Raw genomic sequence first — 18,635 nt, 5'->3', positions numbered from 1 at the left:
ATTAATGGCAAATTGGTGAAAGCAGGAAGATCCTGAGAGAAAAACTCAAGATTTAGGTAAGATTTAGCCAATGTGGTATTGGCTCAAGGACAGACAGGTAGGATAGTAGAGAGGAAGAGAGTTCGGAAACTGACACACACATGTAGATACACATGTATACTTATCTACATATGTGTCTACATTCATACACATGTGTACACACACTTGATTTATGGCTTGGTTTATGACACCGATTTACACTGTAGAGTAATGGAGAAAGGATGTCAGGTTTTTTTTTTTAAAGATTTATTTATTTGAAAGAGAGAGGTAGAGACAGGTCTTCCATCCACTGGTTTACTCCCCAAGTGGCCTCAACGGCTGGAGCTGAGCCGATAAGGAGCTAGGAGCTGCTTCCAGGTTTTCCACATGAGTGCAGGGGCCCAAGGACTTTGGCTGTCATCTGCTGCTTTCCCAGGCACATTAGCAGGGAGCTGAATTGGAAGTGGATCAGCTGGGTCTCAAACCAGCACCCATATGGGATGCCAGCACTGTAGGCCAGGACTTTAACCTGCTGTGCCACAGTGCTGGCTTCAGGATGTCATTTTTAATAAGATAATGTTAGATGGTTTAGACACCTAAGAAGAAATGTCTTACCCTAATCTTATACTATATAAAACAAATAATTCCAAAGTGGCTCTTAGAACTAAATTTGAAGAGTTAAATCAATAATTTTTCTAGAAGGTAACACAAGAATTTATTCTTGATCTTGGGACAATATTAAGTAATTTCTTAAGCAAGGCACCATAGGCATCTACCATAAAGAAAGAGACTAATAAATTGGACTATATTGAAAAAGGATGGGCCGGCGCCATGGCTCAATAGGCTAATCCTCCGCCTTGCGGCGCCAGCACACCAGATTCTAGTCCCGGTTGGGGTGCCAGATTCTGTCCCGGTTGCCCCCCTTCCAGGCCAGCTCTCTGCTATGGCCCAGGAGTGCAGTGGAGGATGGCCCAAGTACTTGGGCTCTGCACCCCATGGGAGACCAGGAGAAACACCTGGCTCCTGGCTTCGGATCAGCGCGATGCACCGGCTGCAGCGGCCATTGGAGGGTGAACCAACGGCAAAAGGAAGACCTTTCTCTCTGTCTCTCTCTCTCACTGTCCACTCTGCCTGTCAAAAAAAAAAAAAAAAAAAAAAGGAAAGTATGCCTAATAAAAATTGTTAAGAAAGTAGAACAAACTACAGAATAGGAGAAGAAGATATTAGCAATGTAGAAAGCCAACAGAGTATGTGAAGAATTCCTATAAATCACTAAGGAAAAGACAACCCAAAAGAAAAATGGACAGAGAGCATTCGGCATCACAAAAGAATATATCACAAAAGAGGATCTCCAAATGGCCAATAAACATGAAAAAATTTTCAGCCTCATTAGTCTTCAGAGAAATGAACCCAGTGAGATATTACTGTACACCCACTAGAATGGCTACACTTTAAAGGACTGGGGGGGGGGGGGGAGTGGGAGGAAATAAGCTCAAGGCTGTGAAACTTCTGAAACTGTCATTACACAGCTATGAAAAATAAATTAGTACAACTGCTTTGGAGGCTAGTCAACTGTACCAACTAAAGCCAGACATGAATATACTCTATGACCCAAAACTCCGCTTCTGAGTATATATGTAATAGAGGTACTTACATATGTGCACCAAAAGGCATATATGAGAGCATTCTTCGCATAGTAGCCCCAAAATGGAAACCATTTGATTGTCACTTATATTGAATAAATGGATCATGGTACTTTATTTATATATCAATGAAAATGAATGAACTTTTAAAATGCAACAACATGGATGAATCTTAAAAACAATCTTGAACAAAAGAAGCCAGACACGAAACAGTACATACTTTATTATTATATAAAGTTCAGAAGCAGGTAAAACCAGTTTATTGCTTTAGGAGTCTGTCAGATAGCAGTTACTTTTGAGGCCATGGTGACTGAGAAGAGTCCAGGACAGACTTCAGAGATGCTGGCAGTGTTGTTCCTTGATCTAGAGCAGGGGTGGGGAAGGTGTGGCCCATGAGCCATGTAAGGCCCAGAAATCATTTGGCCTGGCCCTGCCCAGGCAACCTCAGGCTGGACCCAAAATTCAATAATTTTTAAGTTGATAATTTTTAAGTTGATAATTTTGTATGGACCACAAATCATATTATAAATACCCAAATGGACGTTGGCAGAAAAAAGTTCCCCACCCTATTTGGGGTGGTTACATGGGTTCAGTTTGTGAAAATTCATGCTTTGTGAACATTCCTATATGCTGTACTTTGGTAATTCAGTTATTTTTCAAACATATGCCAACATGTATTAAAATGAAAGTTTAGATAAAAATTTCTATCTTGCATAATATTTTTGTTAACTCTTAGAACATGTATGACAAGTGATAATGCAATTTGTATTTTATTCTGGGTGTTGATGCTGTGGACTCCAAATGATCCGTCCCTTAAGAAATCTGTTTTCTTTATCCTGAAATATTTTCCTTTCTTGGCAGTGGTTCCAGCTGTAGCTTGGCTGCTGGTCTTGAGTCGCTGGGGCTAACAGATATTAGAACACTGGTTCGATTAATGTGCTTGGCCGCAGCAGGGAGAGCTGGCCTCTCCACCAGCCCTTCTGCCATGGCAAGCACCTCAGAACGCTCACGAGGTGGGCACAACAAGGCCAACAAGCCTATCTCTTGCCTGGCCTATCTGAGCACCGCGGTGGGATGTCTGGCATCAAATACACCTAGTGCTGCGAAGCTGCTGGTGCAATTGTGTACACAGGTAAGCTAGTTCCAGTGCTTTCCCTGTTGTCCTGCTTGTCTACTACTGATTCTTGAAGAGCTTTTTGAAATTAAAGATTTTTGTTCCAAAATTGTATGTAATAATAATTAAGCCTGTTTATTCCAATTGCCTCTTCAGAACTTGATTTCTGCTGCAACAGGTGTAAATCTAACCACAGTTGATGATCCAATTCAGCGAAAATTTCTACCCAGCTTTCTTCGAGGAATTGCTGAAGAGAATAAGCTTGTAACCTCTCCAAACTTTGTTGTAACTCAGGCCCTTGTGGCATTACTAGCAGATAAAGGGGCCAAACTGAGACCTAACTATGATAAGACAGAAGTTGAAAAGAAAGGTAAGCTTCATCCTATTTAAATGCAAGGTCTTCTGATCAACTTGATTAATGTTTTTTAAAAGTGTGTTTTGGGGTTGTTATGTGTAATAAATAAAATACAGCTCTTTAAGTTTAGAATATAAAAGAAGTGCATAAATACTGTGTAAATGGAAATAAATATTAGACAATGTACCAAATTAGTTTAATTGTAGATTATGGTTTGAGTCACCATAGATAAAAATCCTAGTATATTTCTTTAACAAAATTTAGGTAAATATAATGTTATTTTTCTCTTTGTCTTAAGATGATAACCCTTTGATTAACCCTTACTTAATCACTACTATCTCCCCTTCTCTCTATCCAGGGCCGTTTGGCCCCAGAGAGAAAGACTTTTGAAATCATTGGCCTAGTCCCTTGACTAACTGTTAAGATCACTTTTGATCAAAAGTCAGAATGTTACTTTTAAAGGAATGCTGCCTCTGCCTTGACCTACAAGTTATTTCTGCTGCTTTCTCAGGCTATTGTGTCTTTACAGTAGATTGTTGACTGATGTATAATTAAATGTTCTCTTGCAATGAACTAGATTTATTGTAGAATTTGATATGCGATAAATGCTTTGTATGTTATATGCGTATCTTAGTGGCATGATTGCTTAAGAAAGTGCTAATTCTTAAAAGATATGGGTTAACCCATTTTTGTTTGTTCACTACTGCCAGCTCTCACCTGGGCATCATTTCATTGTTTTGTTTAAGCAGGTTTAATTGCCCAATTGTATGCCCATCCTTCCTATGATCCTTCTGCTGTAGGCCCTCTGGAGCTGGCTAATGCCCTGGCAGCCTGCTGCCTGTCCTCCAGGCTGTCCTCACAGCATAGGCAATGGGCTGCTCAACAACTTGTGCGCACTCTTGCTGCACACGACCGTGACAACCAAACTACTCCACAAACGCTCGCTGATATGGGAGGAGATCTCAGAAAATGCTCCTTTATCAAGCTGGAGGCTCATCAGAACAGAGTATGTATTTTGCATATAAAGTGTGTTAATCACCTTACGTAAGATAAAATAGTCTGCCCTTCTCAAAGGACTCAAAGTTGAAGTCTTGGTGTTTCTTTCTCTCTGCCCACTCCATGTCTGTCTGTCTGTCTCTCTCATATGCACACACATGCAAGTACACATTTACCAAGATTTTCTTGGCAGTTACCAACTCTACTTTCTCTGTATGCTAGGTTGATATAAATAGTGTGCATCTCGGAGTATCAGATCAGGAATGAGAAGAAAACCAGAAGAATGGCTTCACAAAAGATGCGGGCTTTGGGGATGCTGCTGGGATGCATCATGTTAAGCTGCCTCTTTTGATGCTGGCACCCCATACTGGAGTACTAGGTTGGGGTCTCAGTTTCTCCTGATCCAGCTCCCTGCTAACGCACTTAGGAAAGCAGCAGAGAATGGCCCAAGAACTTGGGTCCCTGCCACTCAACGTGGGAGCCCGGGATGAAGTTCTTGGCTCCTGGCTTCAGCTTGGCACAGTGTTGGTTGATGCAGCATTTGAGGAGTGAACCAGTGGATGGAAAATCTCTGTCTTATTCTCTCTCTTTCTCTCTCATGCTCTGCACTTCAAATAAATAAGTCTTTTAAAAGAATAATGAAGGCTTACACCTGCAAGAAGAAAGGAAACTGATCTCTTATTCTAATGCGCTGAACCTTTGAGCAGTGTGACAAGTACATTTAGAAAAGAAAGACAAAGACGGAACTATGTTACTTAATTTTCAAATAACTTCTTAGCCTGTGTTGTATATTTATAGAACATATAGATGTGTTAATTTATAGTTTATTGAGGCCGGCGCTGCGGCTCACTAGGCTAATCCTCCACCTGCGGTGCTGGCACCCCGGGTTCTAGTCCCAGTTGGGGTGCTGGATTCTGTCCCGGTTGCTCCTCTTCCAGTCCAGCTCTCTGCTGTGGCCTGGGAAGGCAGTGGAGGATGGCCCAAGTGCTTGGGCCCTGCACCCTCATGGGAGACCAGGAGGAAGCACCTGGCTCCTGGCTTTGGATTGGCGCAGCGTGCCGGCCGTAGTGGCCATTTGGAGGGTAAACCAACGGAAGGAAAACCTTTCTCTTTGTCTCTCTCTCTCACTATCTAACTCTGCCTGTCAAAAAAAAATTATAGTTTATTGAATTAAGTGGACATTTAGTCAAGATTTTAATAGGTCTCAGATAATTCAAATGAGTATGATCATAGTACTTAAAAGCTATTCTTCAAATAGCTATATATTTGCAAGCCATTTAGACAAGAGTGAGACCACATATATTGCATTATAAAATGGATACTTTTACACTTTCATGGTAGAATTTTTTAATTTGGTAGAACTTTCTCAAGTGATAAAATTGTATCAAAACTTGTTCAAATATCATTGGACTTTTTTCAATTTTTCTAGGTAATGACATGTGTGTGGTGCAATAAAAAAGGTCTCTTGGCTACAAGTGGCAATGATGGCACCATTCGGGTGTGGAATGTTACCAAAAAGCAGTATTCACTGCAGCAGACCTGCGTGTTCAATCGACTGTGAGTGCTGCATCACTTGTGTAATATAGAAAATAAAAACAGAATCCAAGACCCATCCTGGCTGTGTTGATGTAATCAGATTGTCACTGAATTAAAAATTTTTTCTCTTTGAATTGTATTTCTATATTTACAATGGGTTTTTAACTTTCTAGGATAGTAATTCAGAAAATATACTTTTAAACTATACTTAAACTTACTTAGAATTAAATCATGGGCTACTATCAAATAAATGTTCTGTTATATAAAATTGTAGGCTAATTTTCCATTAGTATTAAAAGGTTATTTAGGCAATAGAGTAATTATATTGCTTCTTTACCAGGATATAGCATTTTTTATAATATAGGCATTATACCAGCTGTAGGTATTTCTTTCCTGAAGCTTCCCTGAAGGTTAGCCAAATAGGAATTGGTATACTCTCAATAATAGCTGTGTGTACAACCCATACAAAATCTGAATTTTTTTGGTTGACAAGTCATACACCTATTAATTGAGCAATAGTCTAAACATATATTTTGTGATTCTACATTTTTCACATGATGACAAACACTAGCTAATGTATAATTATCAAGTGTTGGTAACCATGCTTTGAAATGGAAAAATCTACTATTGGATGCTCTGGTCTATATGAAACCCTCATTGTGAGGTTTGCATTTGAATTTGTTTTTGGATGATAAAGGTAGAATTCCATGCATGTCTGTTGTATTCCAGGGAAGGGGATGCTGAGGAAAGCCTGGGATCCCCCAGTGATCCAAGTTTCTCGCCTGTTTCCTGGAGCATCAGTGGGAAGTATCTGGCTGGGGCTTTGGAAAAGATGGTGAATATCTGGCAAGTTAATGGTAAGAACCATGTAAATAACAGTATATTGCTGAAGCTGCTTTTTAATCCTTTGCGTTAGCCTTCTGAGTCCAAACAATATATTTCTTTGCCTTGAAACTCATAGACTACTCAGCAACTGTGAAAATCTTTGCATAACGTGGTTTTAGAGAGGATGTAACTCATCTTTCTAGGCGTTTCAACTAACCTAGTGTTGTAAACTAAAAATTCTTTTTCATGTACCATTAAGCATTCGGAGAATGACTTGAGGAGAAGTAGCAACCATTTGTGTTTAGGCACTGTAATCTTTTGAATGGTTTGAAGCATTTCTGTTATTTATTTCACAAGTACACATTCTCATCAGTTTTTGTTGTACCACTCTAGAAAGTAAAAATGATTTATGCTTAATAATATTTTCCTTCTATTTCACAAATTTCACAAATAGCCTTAATTATAGGTAAATTACTTATATTAATTTGATTTTCAGTAATTATTAGAAGAGGACTTAAGTGTTTGATATTTGTACACTGAAAATTTTCCTTTTCTCTGTTTTCTACAAATATTATTGTCCTATTAATACTTACAGATTAGCCTGTTAATCTGATTATCATATGAGGGTACTTCAAAAAGTTTGTGGGAAATGAAAAATGGAATTAGAAGATAAGGTAGGGCAGACATTTAGCCTATCAGATAAGACATTGCGTCCACATTGGAGTACCTGGGTTTGATTACTGACTGACTCCCAATTCCAGATTCCTGCTACTGCAGACCCTGGGAGGCAGCAATGATAGCTCATGTAATTAGGTTCTTGCCATCTATGTGGGAGACCGGGGTTGAGTCCCTGGCTCCTAGCTTTGGTATCAGCTCAGCCCTAGGTATTGGAGGCATTTGATGAGTGAACCAGTGAATGAGACCTCTTTCTGAAACTTTATTTGTCCCTCTCTCCCTCTGTCTCTCAAGTAAATGCATGCACACACTTGTTTGTTTGTTTGTTTGTTTTTTAAGATAAGCTTGGGGCAGACCTTGTAGTGCAGTTAATTAAGCTGCTGCTTTTGGAGTGCCAGTTTGAGTCCTTGCTGCTTTGCTTCCTATCTGTCTTTCTGCTGGCACATCCTGTCAGACAGTAGATGATGGCTCAACTGCTTGGGCCTCTGCTACCCTCATGGGAGAGCCAGATGGGATTCCAAGCTTATGGCTTCACTCTGGCCCAGCCTTGGCTATAGCAACAATTTGGGGAGTGAACCAGCAGAAGGCAGATTTCTCTCTTTCTCTCTCTCTCTCTCTCTCTCTCCCCCTCTCTCTTTCTCTCTTTCTCTCTTTTTCTCTCTCTCTTTCAAATAAATAGTTATTTTAGTCTAAAAAAATCTTGAAATCCATATATAAGGTTTTTTATAATTCTCATTTTGCATGAACTTTTTGAAGACTCCTAGTATGTAATACATAAATGAAGGACCTAAGGGGCCAACGCCATGGCATAGTGGGTAAAGCCACAGCCTGCGATGCCAGCATCCCATCTGGGTACCAGTTTGAGTCCTGGATGTTCCACTTCTGATCCAGCTCCCTGCTAAGGCACCTGGGAAAGCAGCAGAGGATGGCCCAAGTGACTAGGCTCCTGCACCCACATGGGAGACCAGGAAGAAACTCCTGGCTTCAGCCTTGCCCATCCCTGGCTGTTGCAGCCATTTGGGGAGTGAACCAGCAGATGGAAGACCCCTTTCCCCCTTCTCTCTCTCTCTCTCTCTCTCTCTCTCTCTCTCTCTCTCTCTCACTATGCCTTTCAAATAAATAAAATCTTTAGAAAAAAGAGAAAAAACGGGTCCTTCCTTTGCAGATTTATTCATTAGAGGGCTATTACAAAATTGAGGACTGCTTTGAGTGTGTATTATAATTAATTAGTATTTATTTTTTTAAAGAATTAAATAATAATTAGTTAACATATTCTCCCTGTTTAGGAGGAAAAGGATTAGTAGACATTCAGCCTCACTGGGTATCTGCACTGGCTTGGCCTGAAGAGGGCCCAGCTGCAGCCTGGTCAGGAGAGTCTCCGGAGTTATTGTTGGTGGGCCGGATGGATGGGTCTCTAGGACTGATTGAAGTTGTTGATGTGTCCACCATGCACCGTCGAGAATTGGAGCATTGCTATCGGAAGGATGGTAAATGACTGCATTTGTGTCTAGTTAAAGAAGTCCCTGCAAATCAAATAGACTTACCTTTGAAAACTACTGAAAGAATATTAGTTTTGGCTTTGTTTTCTATATATTCCAGTTGGTGTTTCATTTTAATTAGTTACTGAATTCAAAGATATTTCTCTCCTAACTGCCACCACTACACTTTTCTGTTGAAATGAGATTTAATGTTATATATTAGTCATTAATGTTAGATATTAGTTATTGTCCTTCATGTGAGCCACTTAACATTTGTAGCAGGCTTCCAGTTTCCTTTGGAAAGTTAAGACTGCCCAAGAGGAAAAAAGAGAATAATCATTGATAGAGATGAATTTGTTAACAAAGGAGTTAAATTGAGGAAAGGGGTGAGGAGAATGGAGAAGGGAAATTCCTGGTCTGACAAGAAATAGTAGGAAGTCTACTTACGTAGACTATGTTCTCCCTGTGTGCCTTTGATAGGCATCTTAGTAGATAGTTTTTCTTAGTTGTGGGGAATGGGGTAATTCAGAGGTCATAGTACCTGCTTACAGGGCTCTCTTAGCAAAATAGAGTTGCATTTTTTGGTTTAGTTTTTTTAAAAATATATAATACCTGCACAAGGTTTAAAATTAAAGTTTTAAAAGGTATACAGTGAAAAATCTCTCCCATCCACTCAGATCCAGTACTCCTCCATTCTGCCCTCACAGAAGAATACTGTCCTTACATGCTTTGTAGCCTTTTGGTGTTAACTTAGATAAAGAAGGAATTTCGAGCATAGATTGTTACAATAGGATGCTTGTTAACATCTGGAGAGACACTGTGTAGGGGTCGTAAACAAGCAGAAGGGCCAGGGGATGTTCTGTTTATGGCTTATCTGACCTCTCATTTTCATGGTAGATTCTGGTCCCAAAGACAGAACCTGGCATAGGGTCTTAAAAACAGTGAGAGAATTCAATTTTTTGTCAGATTTTGTTTTATACATGCTTTTGTTTTTATGTTGGTAATTGTCATCCTTCTGCTTTTACATGTAGACTCTTTAGCATTTATTTAAGTGTGGTCTTGTGGTGATGAATTTCCTTAGATTTTGTTTATCTGAGAATTTGTTTTTCCTTTAATAACCATTTAATAAAAGAATGAAAGTTTAAAAATGAGATAGTCTTTGTCACTTAGAAATCACATGACTTTTGTGGAATCCCCACTAATGGCTTACATTTTGTGTGGATACACTAAAGAACTCTCTGGAAACTTAATTAGCAGTGGTTGCAATTGCATTTTTTTTTTAAGTCTTTGTCTTTTAAGTCAGAAAATGACAAGTCTCTATTATTCTCTTTTAAATCATATTAGTGTCTGTTACTTGCATTGCTTGGTTCAGTGAAGACAGACCATTTGCAGTGGGATACTTTGATGGAAAATTGTTGCTGGGAACAAAGGAACCGCTTGAGAAAGGTGGCATTGTCCTAATTGATGCACATAAGGTAAAGACAACTTTCCCAAATGGTGACTTCTTGAATTTTAAAAAACTTTAATCGACACATAATAATTGTACATATTTATGGGTACAAAGTAGTATTTCTATACATATATAATGTGTAATGATCAGATCAAGATAACTGGTATACCCGTCACCTCAGACTCATTTCTTTGTTCTGGGAACATTCAAAATCCTCTCTACTAACCATTTGGAAATATATGATTATTTGTTGTCAGCCACATTTACTGTATTGTGCTAAAGAACATTAAAAGTTATTCCTCTTCTCCAGCTGCACCCCTCTACCTGTCCTCCCTCCAGTCCCCTTTCCATACTTACCAGCCTCTGGTAAGCACTATTCTATTTTCTGCTGCTATAAGATCAATTCTTTTAGCTTCCACAAATGGGTGAAAATGTGTGGGATTTGTCTTTTTATACCTGGCTTATTTCGGTTAACATTGATGTCCTCCGTCTTTATCAGTGTTGCTGCAAATGACAAAATTTCATTCTTTTTATGAAATAATATTTTATTGTGTATATATATACCACATTTTTTCATCCATTGATGGACACCTAGGTTGAATCCATATTTTGGCTATTGTAAATCTACTACAATAAACATGGGAAAGCAGATGGCTCTTCAATGTACTGACCTCATTTCCTTTAGTGTACTCAGTAGTGAGATTACTAGAACATATGGAAATTCTATTTCTAATTTTTTGAGTAGCCTCCAGTACTCCTCCCTTCTGCCCTCACAGATGAATACTGTCCTTACATGCTTTGTAGCCGTAATGTTTTCCATATGGCTGTACTGATTTACATTTCCACCAACAATGTATGAGAGTCCCCCGTTCTCTGCATCCTTGTTAGTATTGGTTATTTTTTTTTTTTTTGATAATAGCTATTCTTACAAGTGTAAGGTGGCATCTCATTGTGATGTTGATTTACATTTCTCTTATGATTAATGTTGTCAAACATTTTTTCACATACTTGTTGGCCTTTTGTGTATCTTCTTTTGAAAAATGTCTATTCAGATCATTCGCCCATTTTTAAATTGGATTATTTGCTTTTTGCTGTTGCATTTCTTACAGATTCTGGATAATAATATTATCAGATAAATAGTTTGCAAATATTTTCTTCCATTCTGTTGGTTGTCTTTTCACTCTGTTGATTATTTCCTTTGCTGTACAGAATCATTTTAGTTTGATGTGATCCCGTTTGTCCATTTTTGCTTTTGTTGCCTGTGCTTTTGTGGTCATACCTAAGAAATCTCTGCTTGGACCAGTGTCCCAAGGCATTCCCCCTGTGTTTTCTTCCAGCAGTTTCTTAGTTTCTGGTCTTAAATATACATCTTTGATCCATTTTTAATTGATTTTGTATATGATGAGAATTGGCCAGGAGTATGTATGTGTGTGTATGTACACTTAGATTCATTCTTCTGCATGTGGATATCCAGTTTTCACAGCACTAGTTATTAAAGAGATGGTCCTTTCTCCAATGTATAAATATATTGATGGTGTCTTTGTCACATAAATCAATTGGCTGTAGATACATGCATTTATTTCTGGATTCTTTATCTGTTCTATTGGTCTGTAGTTCTATATTTATGCCAATTCCATACTGTTATGATTATTATATAATCATTATATATTATTATATATAATATATTGTAAATATTTTATAATACATCTTCTATATTATACATATAATATATAATATAAATATAATGCATGTATTATATTACAGTACATGTAACATATTATATATTTTATTTAATATAATATATTATGTGTTATAGTATACTGTATATTGTATATCATAATATATTATATATAATATTATATATAATGTATCATTATAATTATATATATTATATATAACTTTGTAGTATGTTTTTAAGTCAGGTGTTGTGACACCTCCAGCTTTGTTCTTTCTGTTTAGGATTACTTTGGCCATTAGGGTCTTTTGTGGTCCTCTGCAATATTTTAGGAGTGTCAAATATTCCATATTCTGGTGATAAGAGTATGTATTCTGTGGCTGTTGTGTGAATATTCTGTAAATGTGGGCCAGTGGACAGCAGGTCAAGCTGTTGCTTGAGACTCTGGCATCCTATCTGAGTGCCAGTTTGACTCCCAGATGCTCTACTTCCAATCCAGCTGCCTGCTGATATACCTGGGAAAGCAACAAAGGATGACCCAAGTACTTGGGGCCTTGCCACCCACATAGGAGACCTGGATGAAGCTCCTGGTTCCTGGCTTCTGCCTGGCCCAGCCTCAGCTGTTGGAGCCATCTGGGAAGTGAACCAGCGGATGGAAGATCTCTGTCTCTCTCTTCCTCTCTCTCTCTGTAACTCTGCCTTTCAATTAGATAAACAAATCTTTTTTAAAATGTCTTTTAGTTCCATTTGATCTGTAGTATAGATTTTAAACAAATTGATTAATTAATTTAGTATATTTGAAAAAGAAACAAAAAGAGTCCCCAGGCCATTACCAGGGAACTGGATTAGAAGTGGACCAGCCAGGACACCAACTAGTGCCCATATGGGATGCCAGTGTTGCTGTTGGCAGCTCGCTACCCCACAACATCACTCCCAGTCTGTATCTTTTAATTGGAAAATCTAATCTATTTACATTCAAGGATATTATTGATAGTTAACAACCTCCTACTGTCATTTTGTTAATTATTTTCTCATTGTTTTATATAGCCCTTGTCCTTTCTTCTCTTACTGTTAGTCTTTGTGGTTTGATAGTTTTTTTTAGTGATAAGGTTTGATTCCTTTCTCTTTCTCATGTTTATTTACCACTGAATTTTATACTTCAGATGTTTTCATACTAGTAGTTACTGTCCTTTCACGTCTCGATGTAGCACTCCCTTAAGCATTTCTTGTAAGGGTGGTCTAGTTTGTGAAATCCCTCCATTTGTACTTTTCTGAGGCTGTCCTTACATCTCTGGCTTCTCTGAAGGATAACTTTGCTGGGTGTAGTGTTCTTGGCTGGAAGTTTTTTCTTTCAGCACTCTGAATGCTTTATCCCATTCACCTGACTTTCAGGGTTTCTGCTAAGAAATCTGCTATTAGTCTAATGGAGATTCTCTATATAAATTTTCCCTTGCTGCTTTTAGAATTTTCTCTTTGTCTTTGCCTTTTGACAATTTTATTACAATGAGCCATGAAATCCAGGATAGAGTCTAATTGAGTCCCTTGAGCTTCACGGATCTAGATATCACTCTTCATCCAAAGTCTTGAGATGTTTTCAGCTATTGTTTTATTAAATGTGCTTCCTGTGCCTTTCTCCACTGTTGACACATTTTATAAATTTTCTTTTCTCTAGGGTATTTTTAGAGAATTATGTGTTCTCTTGGAGGTGCTGTGTTTTCTTCTTTATTTCATGTTACATGTGTCCCTGCATTGACATTTGCTTATCTAGTGCAGCAGTCTCCTTTTCCACTTTTACAGAGTTTCTTTGGGTTTTTCCAATAGGGAGAGGCTTTCTATTGTGGGCGGGTGCTGGCTTGTTTGGATATGGTACATTAGCTTCAGTCCTGGATGGCCTCAGTAGTGTGATCTCTTACAGTTCTTTGGCTATAATCCTCTTCAGTGCTGTTATGGTTAAATTAGTGGCATCAACTGAGGCTGTTTATAGTGGCATGGGGCGATATTGCTGCAAGTGGGAATGCTTCCTGTCTGACTGTTAAGTCCTTACAGGGTTATAGGCTCTCTGGTAGACAAGGCTACTGTCTGGCTGGTCATAGGCACATGGGGATGTGTCAAGCTGGCTGGCTGTGTGGCAGGCTCAATGGAGGGGACAGAACCACTGCCTGATTGGCTATCAGGCCAGGTTTCTTGGTGTTACAGGATGACTGGTAGTACAGCAGGCTCTCCAGAGGACAGGGCTACCGCTTGGCTGGCTAATCAGGCTGGGCCCTGGTACCTGCAAGCCACTGACTGTGTGTCACCTTCCCCTCTGAGCAAGTCCACCTGTTACTGGGGGATAGGACACCAAGTGATTAGAGGCTGGGGTGTCAGCCTTTCTGCTGGGTCTAGGCTGTGAGTATCTTGATGATGTTGCTGCAGCTGCCCATGTTAGCATGATGGAATAATCATGAGAGTGGAGGTATATTATGACTACTAGCTACCAGGGGAGCATGCTGGGTCAAGTTTCAAATGAAAATAGCAGCTTAGGTCATGAAAGGATGGTGGTTGTGTAAACTGGGCTCCTAGTTCATGTCAATATAGCTGTGTGGACTTCTGGGCAACTCTCCAAACTGTCCAGGGCCTGTGAGTGCTGGCAGAGTCTCCAGAGTATGTCTGCAGTGGTAGTGGGAACTGTTGGGGATCTCTAACTTACTTTTCCCTACAAGGGGAAGTCTGACGTGGCTCTGAGCTGATCTGGGTTGGAAAGACAGTATAGGAGGAGTAGCCTGCCTCAGTCTCCTCTCTCTGGTGTGATCTTGGGATTTGTGCTCCTCAGGGATGTCCCTGCTCCTCTCCAGTATACTTCCTCAGTTATTCCAGGTAGTGTAGTTGTTTACTCCCTGTTGTCTTTTTTTGTAGGGACATGAGCAGCAGGCAACTCTATTCAACCATCTTGTTTTTCTTGATTGTTCCTGTAGTATTGCTTGATACTAGTTCCTTTAAATTTTTTTTACATCAATCACTTATGATTTCATGTTGCATACATAAAATCTTTGGATTATGTATGTTCACAGAGAACTGTATGTAAAAGGCCATCAAGTCAGGAAAGAAGTGAAACCAAAAAAAGTGAAATAGGAACACACTGGAAATAGGAACAGAGTATCTCCTAATAATACTAGGAATTCAACAAGGAATGATTCCTTTACCTTATACAGATGTTGCCAGTTCTGACGTTTATAGGACCTTCTAGGCTGGTAACATGCAACCAAGAGTTGGAAAATATGGAGGAGAGTAAAAAAAATTAGAAGACTGCAGTGACCACAGCCATATATAAATGCAAAACATGTCCCATATTCTGTTAAGTGTTTGCTGGTTTGGTGTGAAGGGCACTTTATTAGAAATTTTTCCTTTTCATATGGTAATGGTTATCATTCAATAAAAACAACTCTTAATAAATGCAAATGTTAATGAAAGATATCCCTTTTAAGTACTTCATAATTCAACTAACATTTATTAATCTTTGACTATAGCAAATACCTTAATGCAGACTATCTATTAAAAGGGTGGGTTGGCTTAGTAATTGACAATATGTCAGTATCTAATTTACATAAAACTCATTTCAAAATAGTTGAATTTAAACTATTGTTGAATTTAAAGTATTACCTTGTGAAGGAACCATTACTCTGATTTTTTTTCTGTCTCTACCATTGTAAGGATACCCTTGTTAGTATGAAGTGGGACCCAACAGGGCATATTCTTTTGACATGTGCCAAAGAAGAGAATGTGAAACTCTGGGGACCTGCTGCAGGATGCTGGCGCTGTCTCCATTCACTCTGCCATCCGTCTATTGTAAATGGCATTGCTTGGTGCAGTCTTCCAGGGAGAGGATCCAAGTTGCAGTTACTGATGGCTACGTATGTCATTATGTGTGTGTGCATGTGTGTCTTAACTTTTATACTAGTACGGAAGATTATTTGCATGAAGTATGGCTTCTTGGTATGGCCAGTTACTGTTCTTATAATCTGTAATACCATAAGATCACATCAGATAAATACAGGGTGGTTTTCCAGTGTGAAGTTTGGTTATATAATCTCTTTATCTGGGTGTAATATTGTTAGAATATTGATCCCTAGTACAAATACATTTTCAAAGTATAGTAATTCTATCAGGACCTAATTTATAACTATTCAAAAATATTTTACTTGCTTCTGCATTTTGGCATGCTTTGATTTTATGTGATCAATTTTTTTTAAGTGGCTGTCAGAGTGGCTTAGTATGTGTTTGGCGTATTCCACAAGACACCACACAGACCAGTATGACTAGTTCAGAAGGATGGTGGGACCAGGAATCAAATTGTCAGGTAATATTCTGATATTTTTTAAGCTCTTACCTGAAACTATAGAAAAGTATATATCATCAAAGTTATTTTGCCTTGATTATTAAGATCCCCACTACCATATACAAAAGGGCAAGATCCATTAGGAAAATGTAAATAATTGCCATTCTTTGTGTGTTCTCTGAAATAACTTTTTTTATAAGTCACCTGCAACATAGCTGTTTGTTATGATAGTAGCAGTTAAAATTGATACTGTAGGCAGACAGTGAAGTGGGAGCACCTTCTACCAGAGCATTTCTCCTACTGATGCCAGAATTCCATCTATGAAAAATGATCTTTCTCTGAAACAGAAGTTACGCATTTAGGTGCTTACAGAACCATCTAGATATGTATCAGAAGTTCATGAAGCTAGGAGTTGGAAAGTGTGGAGAAGATGAAAAAGACAAAAAAATGCTACTATCATAATAATCACCACTCAGTATGTTTTGAGTAACTCATCTTAACAATTATGTTGTAGGTGACTTATAAAAAAAAATCAAGCTATTTCAGAGAACGCACAAAGAATGGCAATTATTTACATTTTCCTAAAAAAAAAAAAAAGCCAAGAAGTGCACATGCTTCCTGTAAAGGGCCCAGCTGCCACAGCGCTGGTTGTCATCCTTCAGAACAGACTCTTGTTAGTGATTGTCCTAAGTCTTAAAATAGAAGTCAGAAGTCCTGTGTAAAATCTCCCAGTATTAAACATTGGTGCCTGCTTAAAATTCTGAGTGGCCAGCCAAACTGAGCTACCTCCCAGTTTACAGTCTCTGTTGCCTCTGCTTTGTGATACAAATACCCTTGGAAGAAATATATTTTCCATTATCTTTGGGTGAATGAATACATCTGGTATTATGCTGTGTTGTAACTGAAAGAAGAGGGAGTTTAGAGCAGAACTGGGTGAATAGGGAGGGGAGGGATACCCAGTGTACTGAAGGGAGGAAAGTATCACAGATGTGGAGGTGCACATAAATCTGGTTTGCTGTTTGCACTAGAAAGTAGCTCTGTGGACAGGCCTTTCCTATCTCACTTTTGAAACCCATAGAGCAAATGGGTAGATTGGACACTACGTGACAGAATCATTAGTCAATAAAGGGAAAAACCCATCCATATAGAGTCAGATTGTGCAGGTCACAAGTGCTGGGCGGGGGAGGGATAAGCAAGAAAGTTACTTAAACTAAAGCCAAAATTTCAAAATAACTGGTTATACAGTAGAAGTCAGAATTTTCTGTCTCCAAGGGATATTTGGAACTTTGAAATGTAATCGCATCTGCCAGTTTGAAGAGCAGAAAACTAGTTTAGAAACGTATCCAAAAACTAAGATTCAACTTCAGCAAAGAAGAGCCAGACTGATGTTTTATTATTTATTCAATCAGATTAATGTTGATGAGAATTGTCTCCCTCCCACACCAACTTTATGTACTGAAATATAAAATTTCTAAGGATGAATTGTGAATCTTGAACCTATAAATTTTAAAATCACAACATGTGTTAAAAATAATCCATTGCAGGATGGCTGTAGGAAGTCAGCGGGCGTCAAATGTGTTTATCAGCTCCGGGGACACATCACTCCTGTTCGCACCGTGGCCTTCAGTTCTGACGGCTTGGCCCTGGTGTCAGGTGGACTCGGTGGGCTCATGAACATTTGGTCTTTAAGGGTAAGAACATAGGTTTTATTTTTTTTTTTAGGAATATGTTTACATTAACTTAAATATATGATTAAATATATATGATAAAAAATTAACCAATCCTAGAAATGCTTTATGTAATACTATCTGGAATACTAACAAAACTCCTTTCAAAGCCCTGCTGTCCAGTTTAATTTACTGATAAGTATTTCTAAAGTGAACTAGGCTCTCAAAAATTGGGTAGTAGGTACACGTCAGGTTTTTCAGATGAGGAGACGGGACACGGGAGCATCCATTCTAACAGTGTGTCACTGGATAGCTATGCGTTCCCACTTTTATTTAGAGGGTACCAGCAGGTCTACAAGGCAACAGGCACATAGGCAAGGTTATACATCAACTTAAGGATTTGCGTAAAGGAATTTGATCTGGTGGTCTAAGATAGGGATTAGAGCCATGTTGTCAATCTTCAGAGACAAGCCCATTTATTTGAAAAGCAAAGTAATAGGGAGGGAGCAAGGGGAAGTAAGAGAGAGATCTTCCATCCGTCCTCTGGTTCACTCCCCCAAATGTCCCCAATGGCCAGGACTGGGTGCCTAGAACTCCGTCTAGGTCTCCCATGTGAGAAGCAGGGTCTCAAGCCATCACCTGCTGCCTTCCCGGGCACATTAGCAAGGAGCTGGATCAGAAGCAGAGCAGCCAGAACTTGAACTGGCACTCTGATAAGGGATGTCTGCATTGCAAGCAGAGGCTTACAGCACTGTGCTGCAGTGCCTGCGCTGTGGCGTAGCAGGTAAGGTCACCGCCTGCAGTGCTGGCCTCCCATATGGGTGCTCCACTTCCAATCCTGCTCTCTGCTATGGCCTGGGAAAGCAGTGGAGGATGGCCCAAGTCCTT

General features: G+C 39.1%; 1 protein-coding gene across 19 annotated transcripts in view; it reads left to right on the top strand.

The window, feature by feature from the left end:
* The window catches only part of HERC1 (HECT and RLD domain containing E3 ubiquitin protein ligase family member 1), a 224,822-nt gene that overhangs the window by 174,175 nt on the left and 32,012 nt on the right, over positions 1-18,635 (top strand). For 17 of the 19 annotated variants that reach the window (XM_070054352.1, XM_070054347.1, XM_070054350.1 and 14 more), the window contains exons 49-58: positions 2,523-2,793; positions 2,932-3,145; positions 3,880-4,136; positions 5,556-5,683; positions 6,392-6,519; positions 8,449-8,649; positions 9,985-10,115; positions 15,456-15,655; positions 15,996-16,101; positions 17,625-17,771. In XM_070054352.1, coding sequence (XP_069910453.1) covers positions 2,523-2,793; positions 2,932-3,145; positions 3,880-4,136; positions 5,556-5,683; positions 6,392-6,519; positions 8,449-8,649; positions 9,985-10,115; positions 15,456-15,655; positions 15,996-16,101; positions 17,625-17,771 — 1,783 coding nt within the window. The remainder of the gene's footprint in view (positions 1-2,522; positions 2,794-2,931; positions 3,146-3,879; positions 4,137-5,555; positions 5,684-6,391; positions 6,520-8,448; positions 8,650-9,984; positions 10,116-15,455; positions 15,656-15,995; positions 16,102-17,624; positions 17,772-18,635) is intronic. The other 2 variants (XM_002718170.5, XM_070054351.1) reach the window with 1 other exon arrangement.

This window comes from Oryctolagus cuniculus, chromosome 12 (genome assembly GCF_964237555.1).
Source record: "Oryctolagus cuniculus chromosome 12, mOryCun1.1, whole genome shotgun sequence".
In the NCBI taxonomy this organism is placed as follows: Eukaryota; Metazoa; Chordata; class Mammalia; order Lagomorpha; family Leporidae; genus Oryctolagus; species Oryctolagus cuniculus.
The sequence above is the reverse complement of the archived record's forward strand: the minus strand, read 5'-3'. Positions and strand labels throughout refer to the sequence as shown.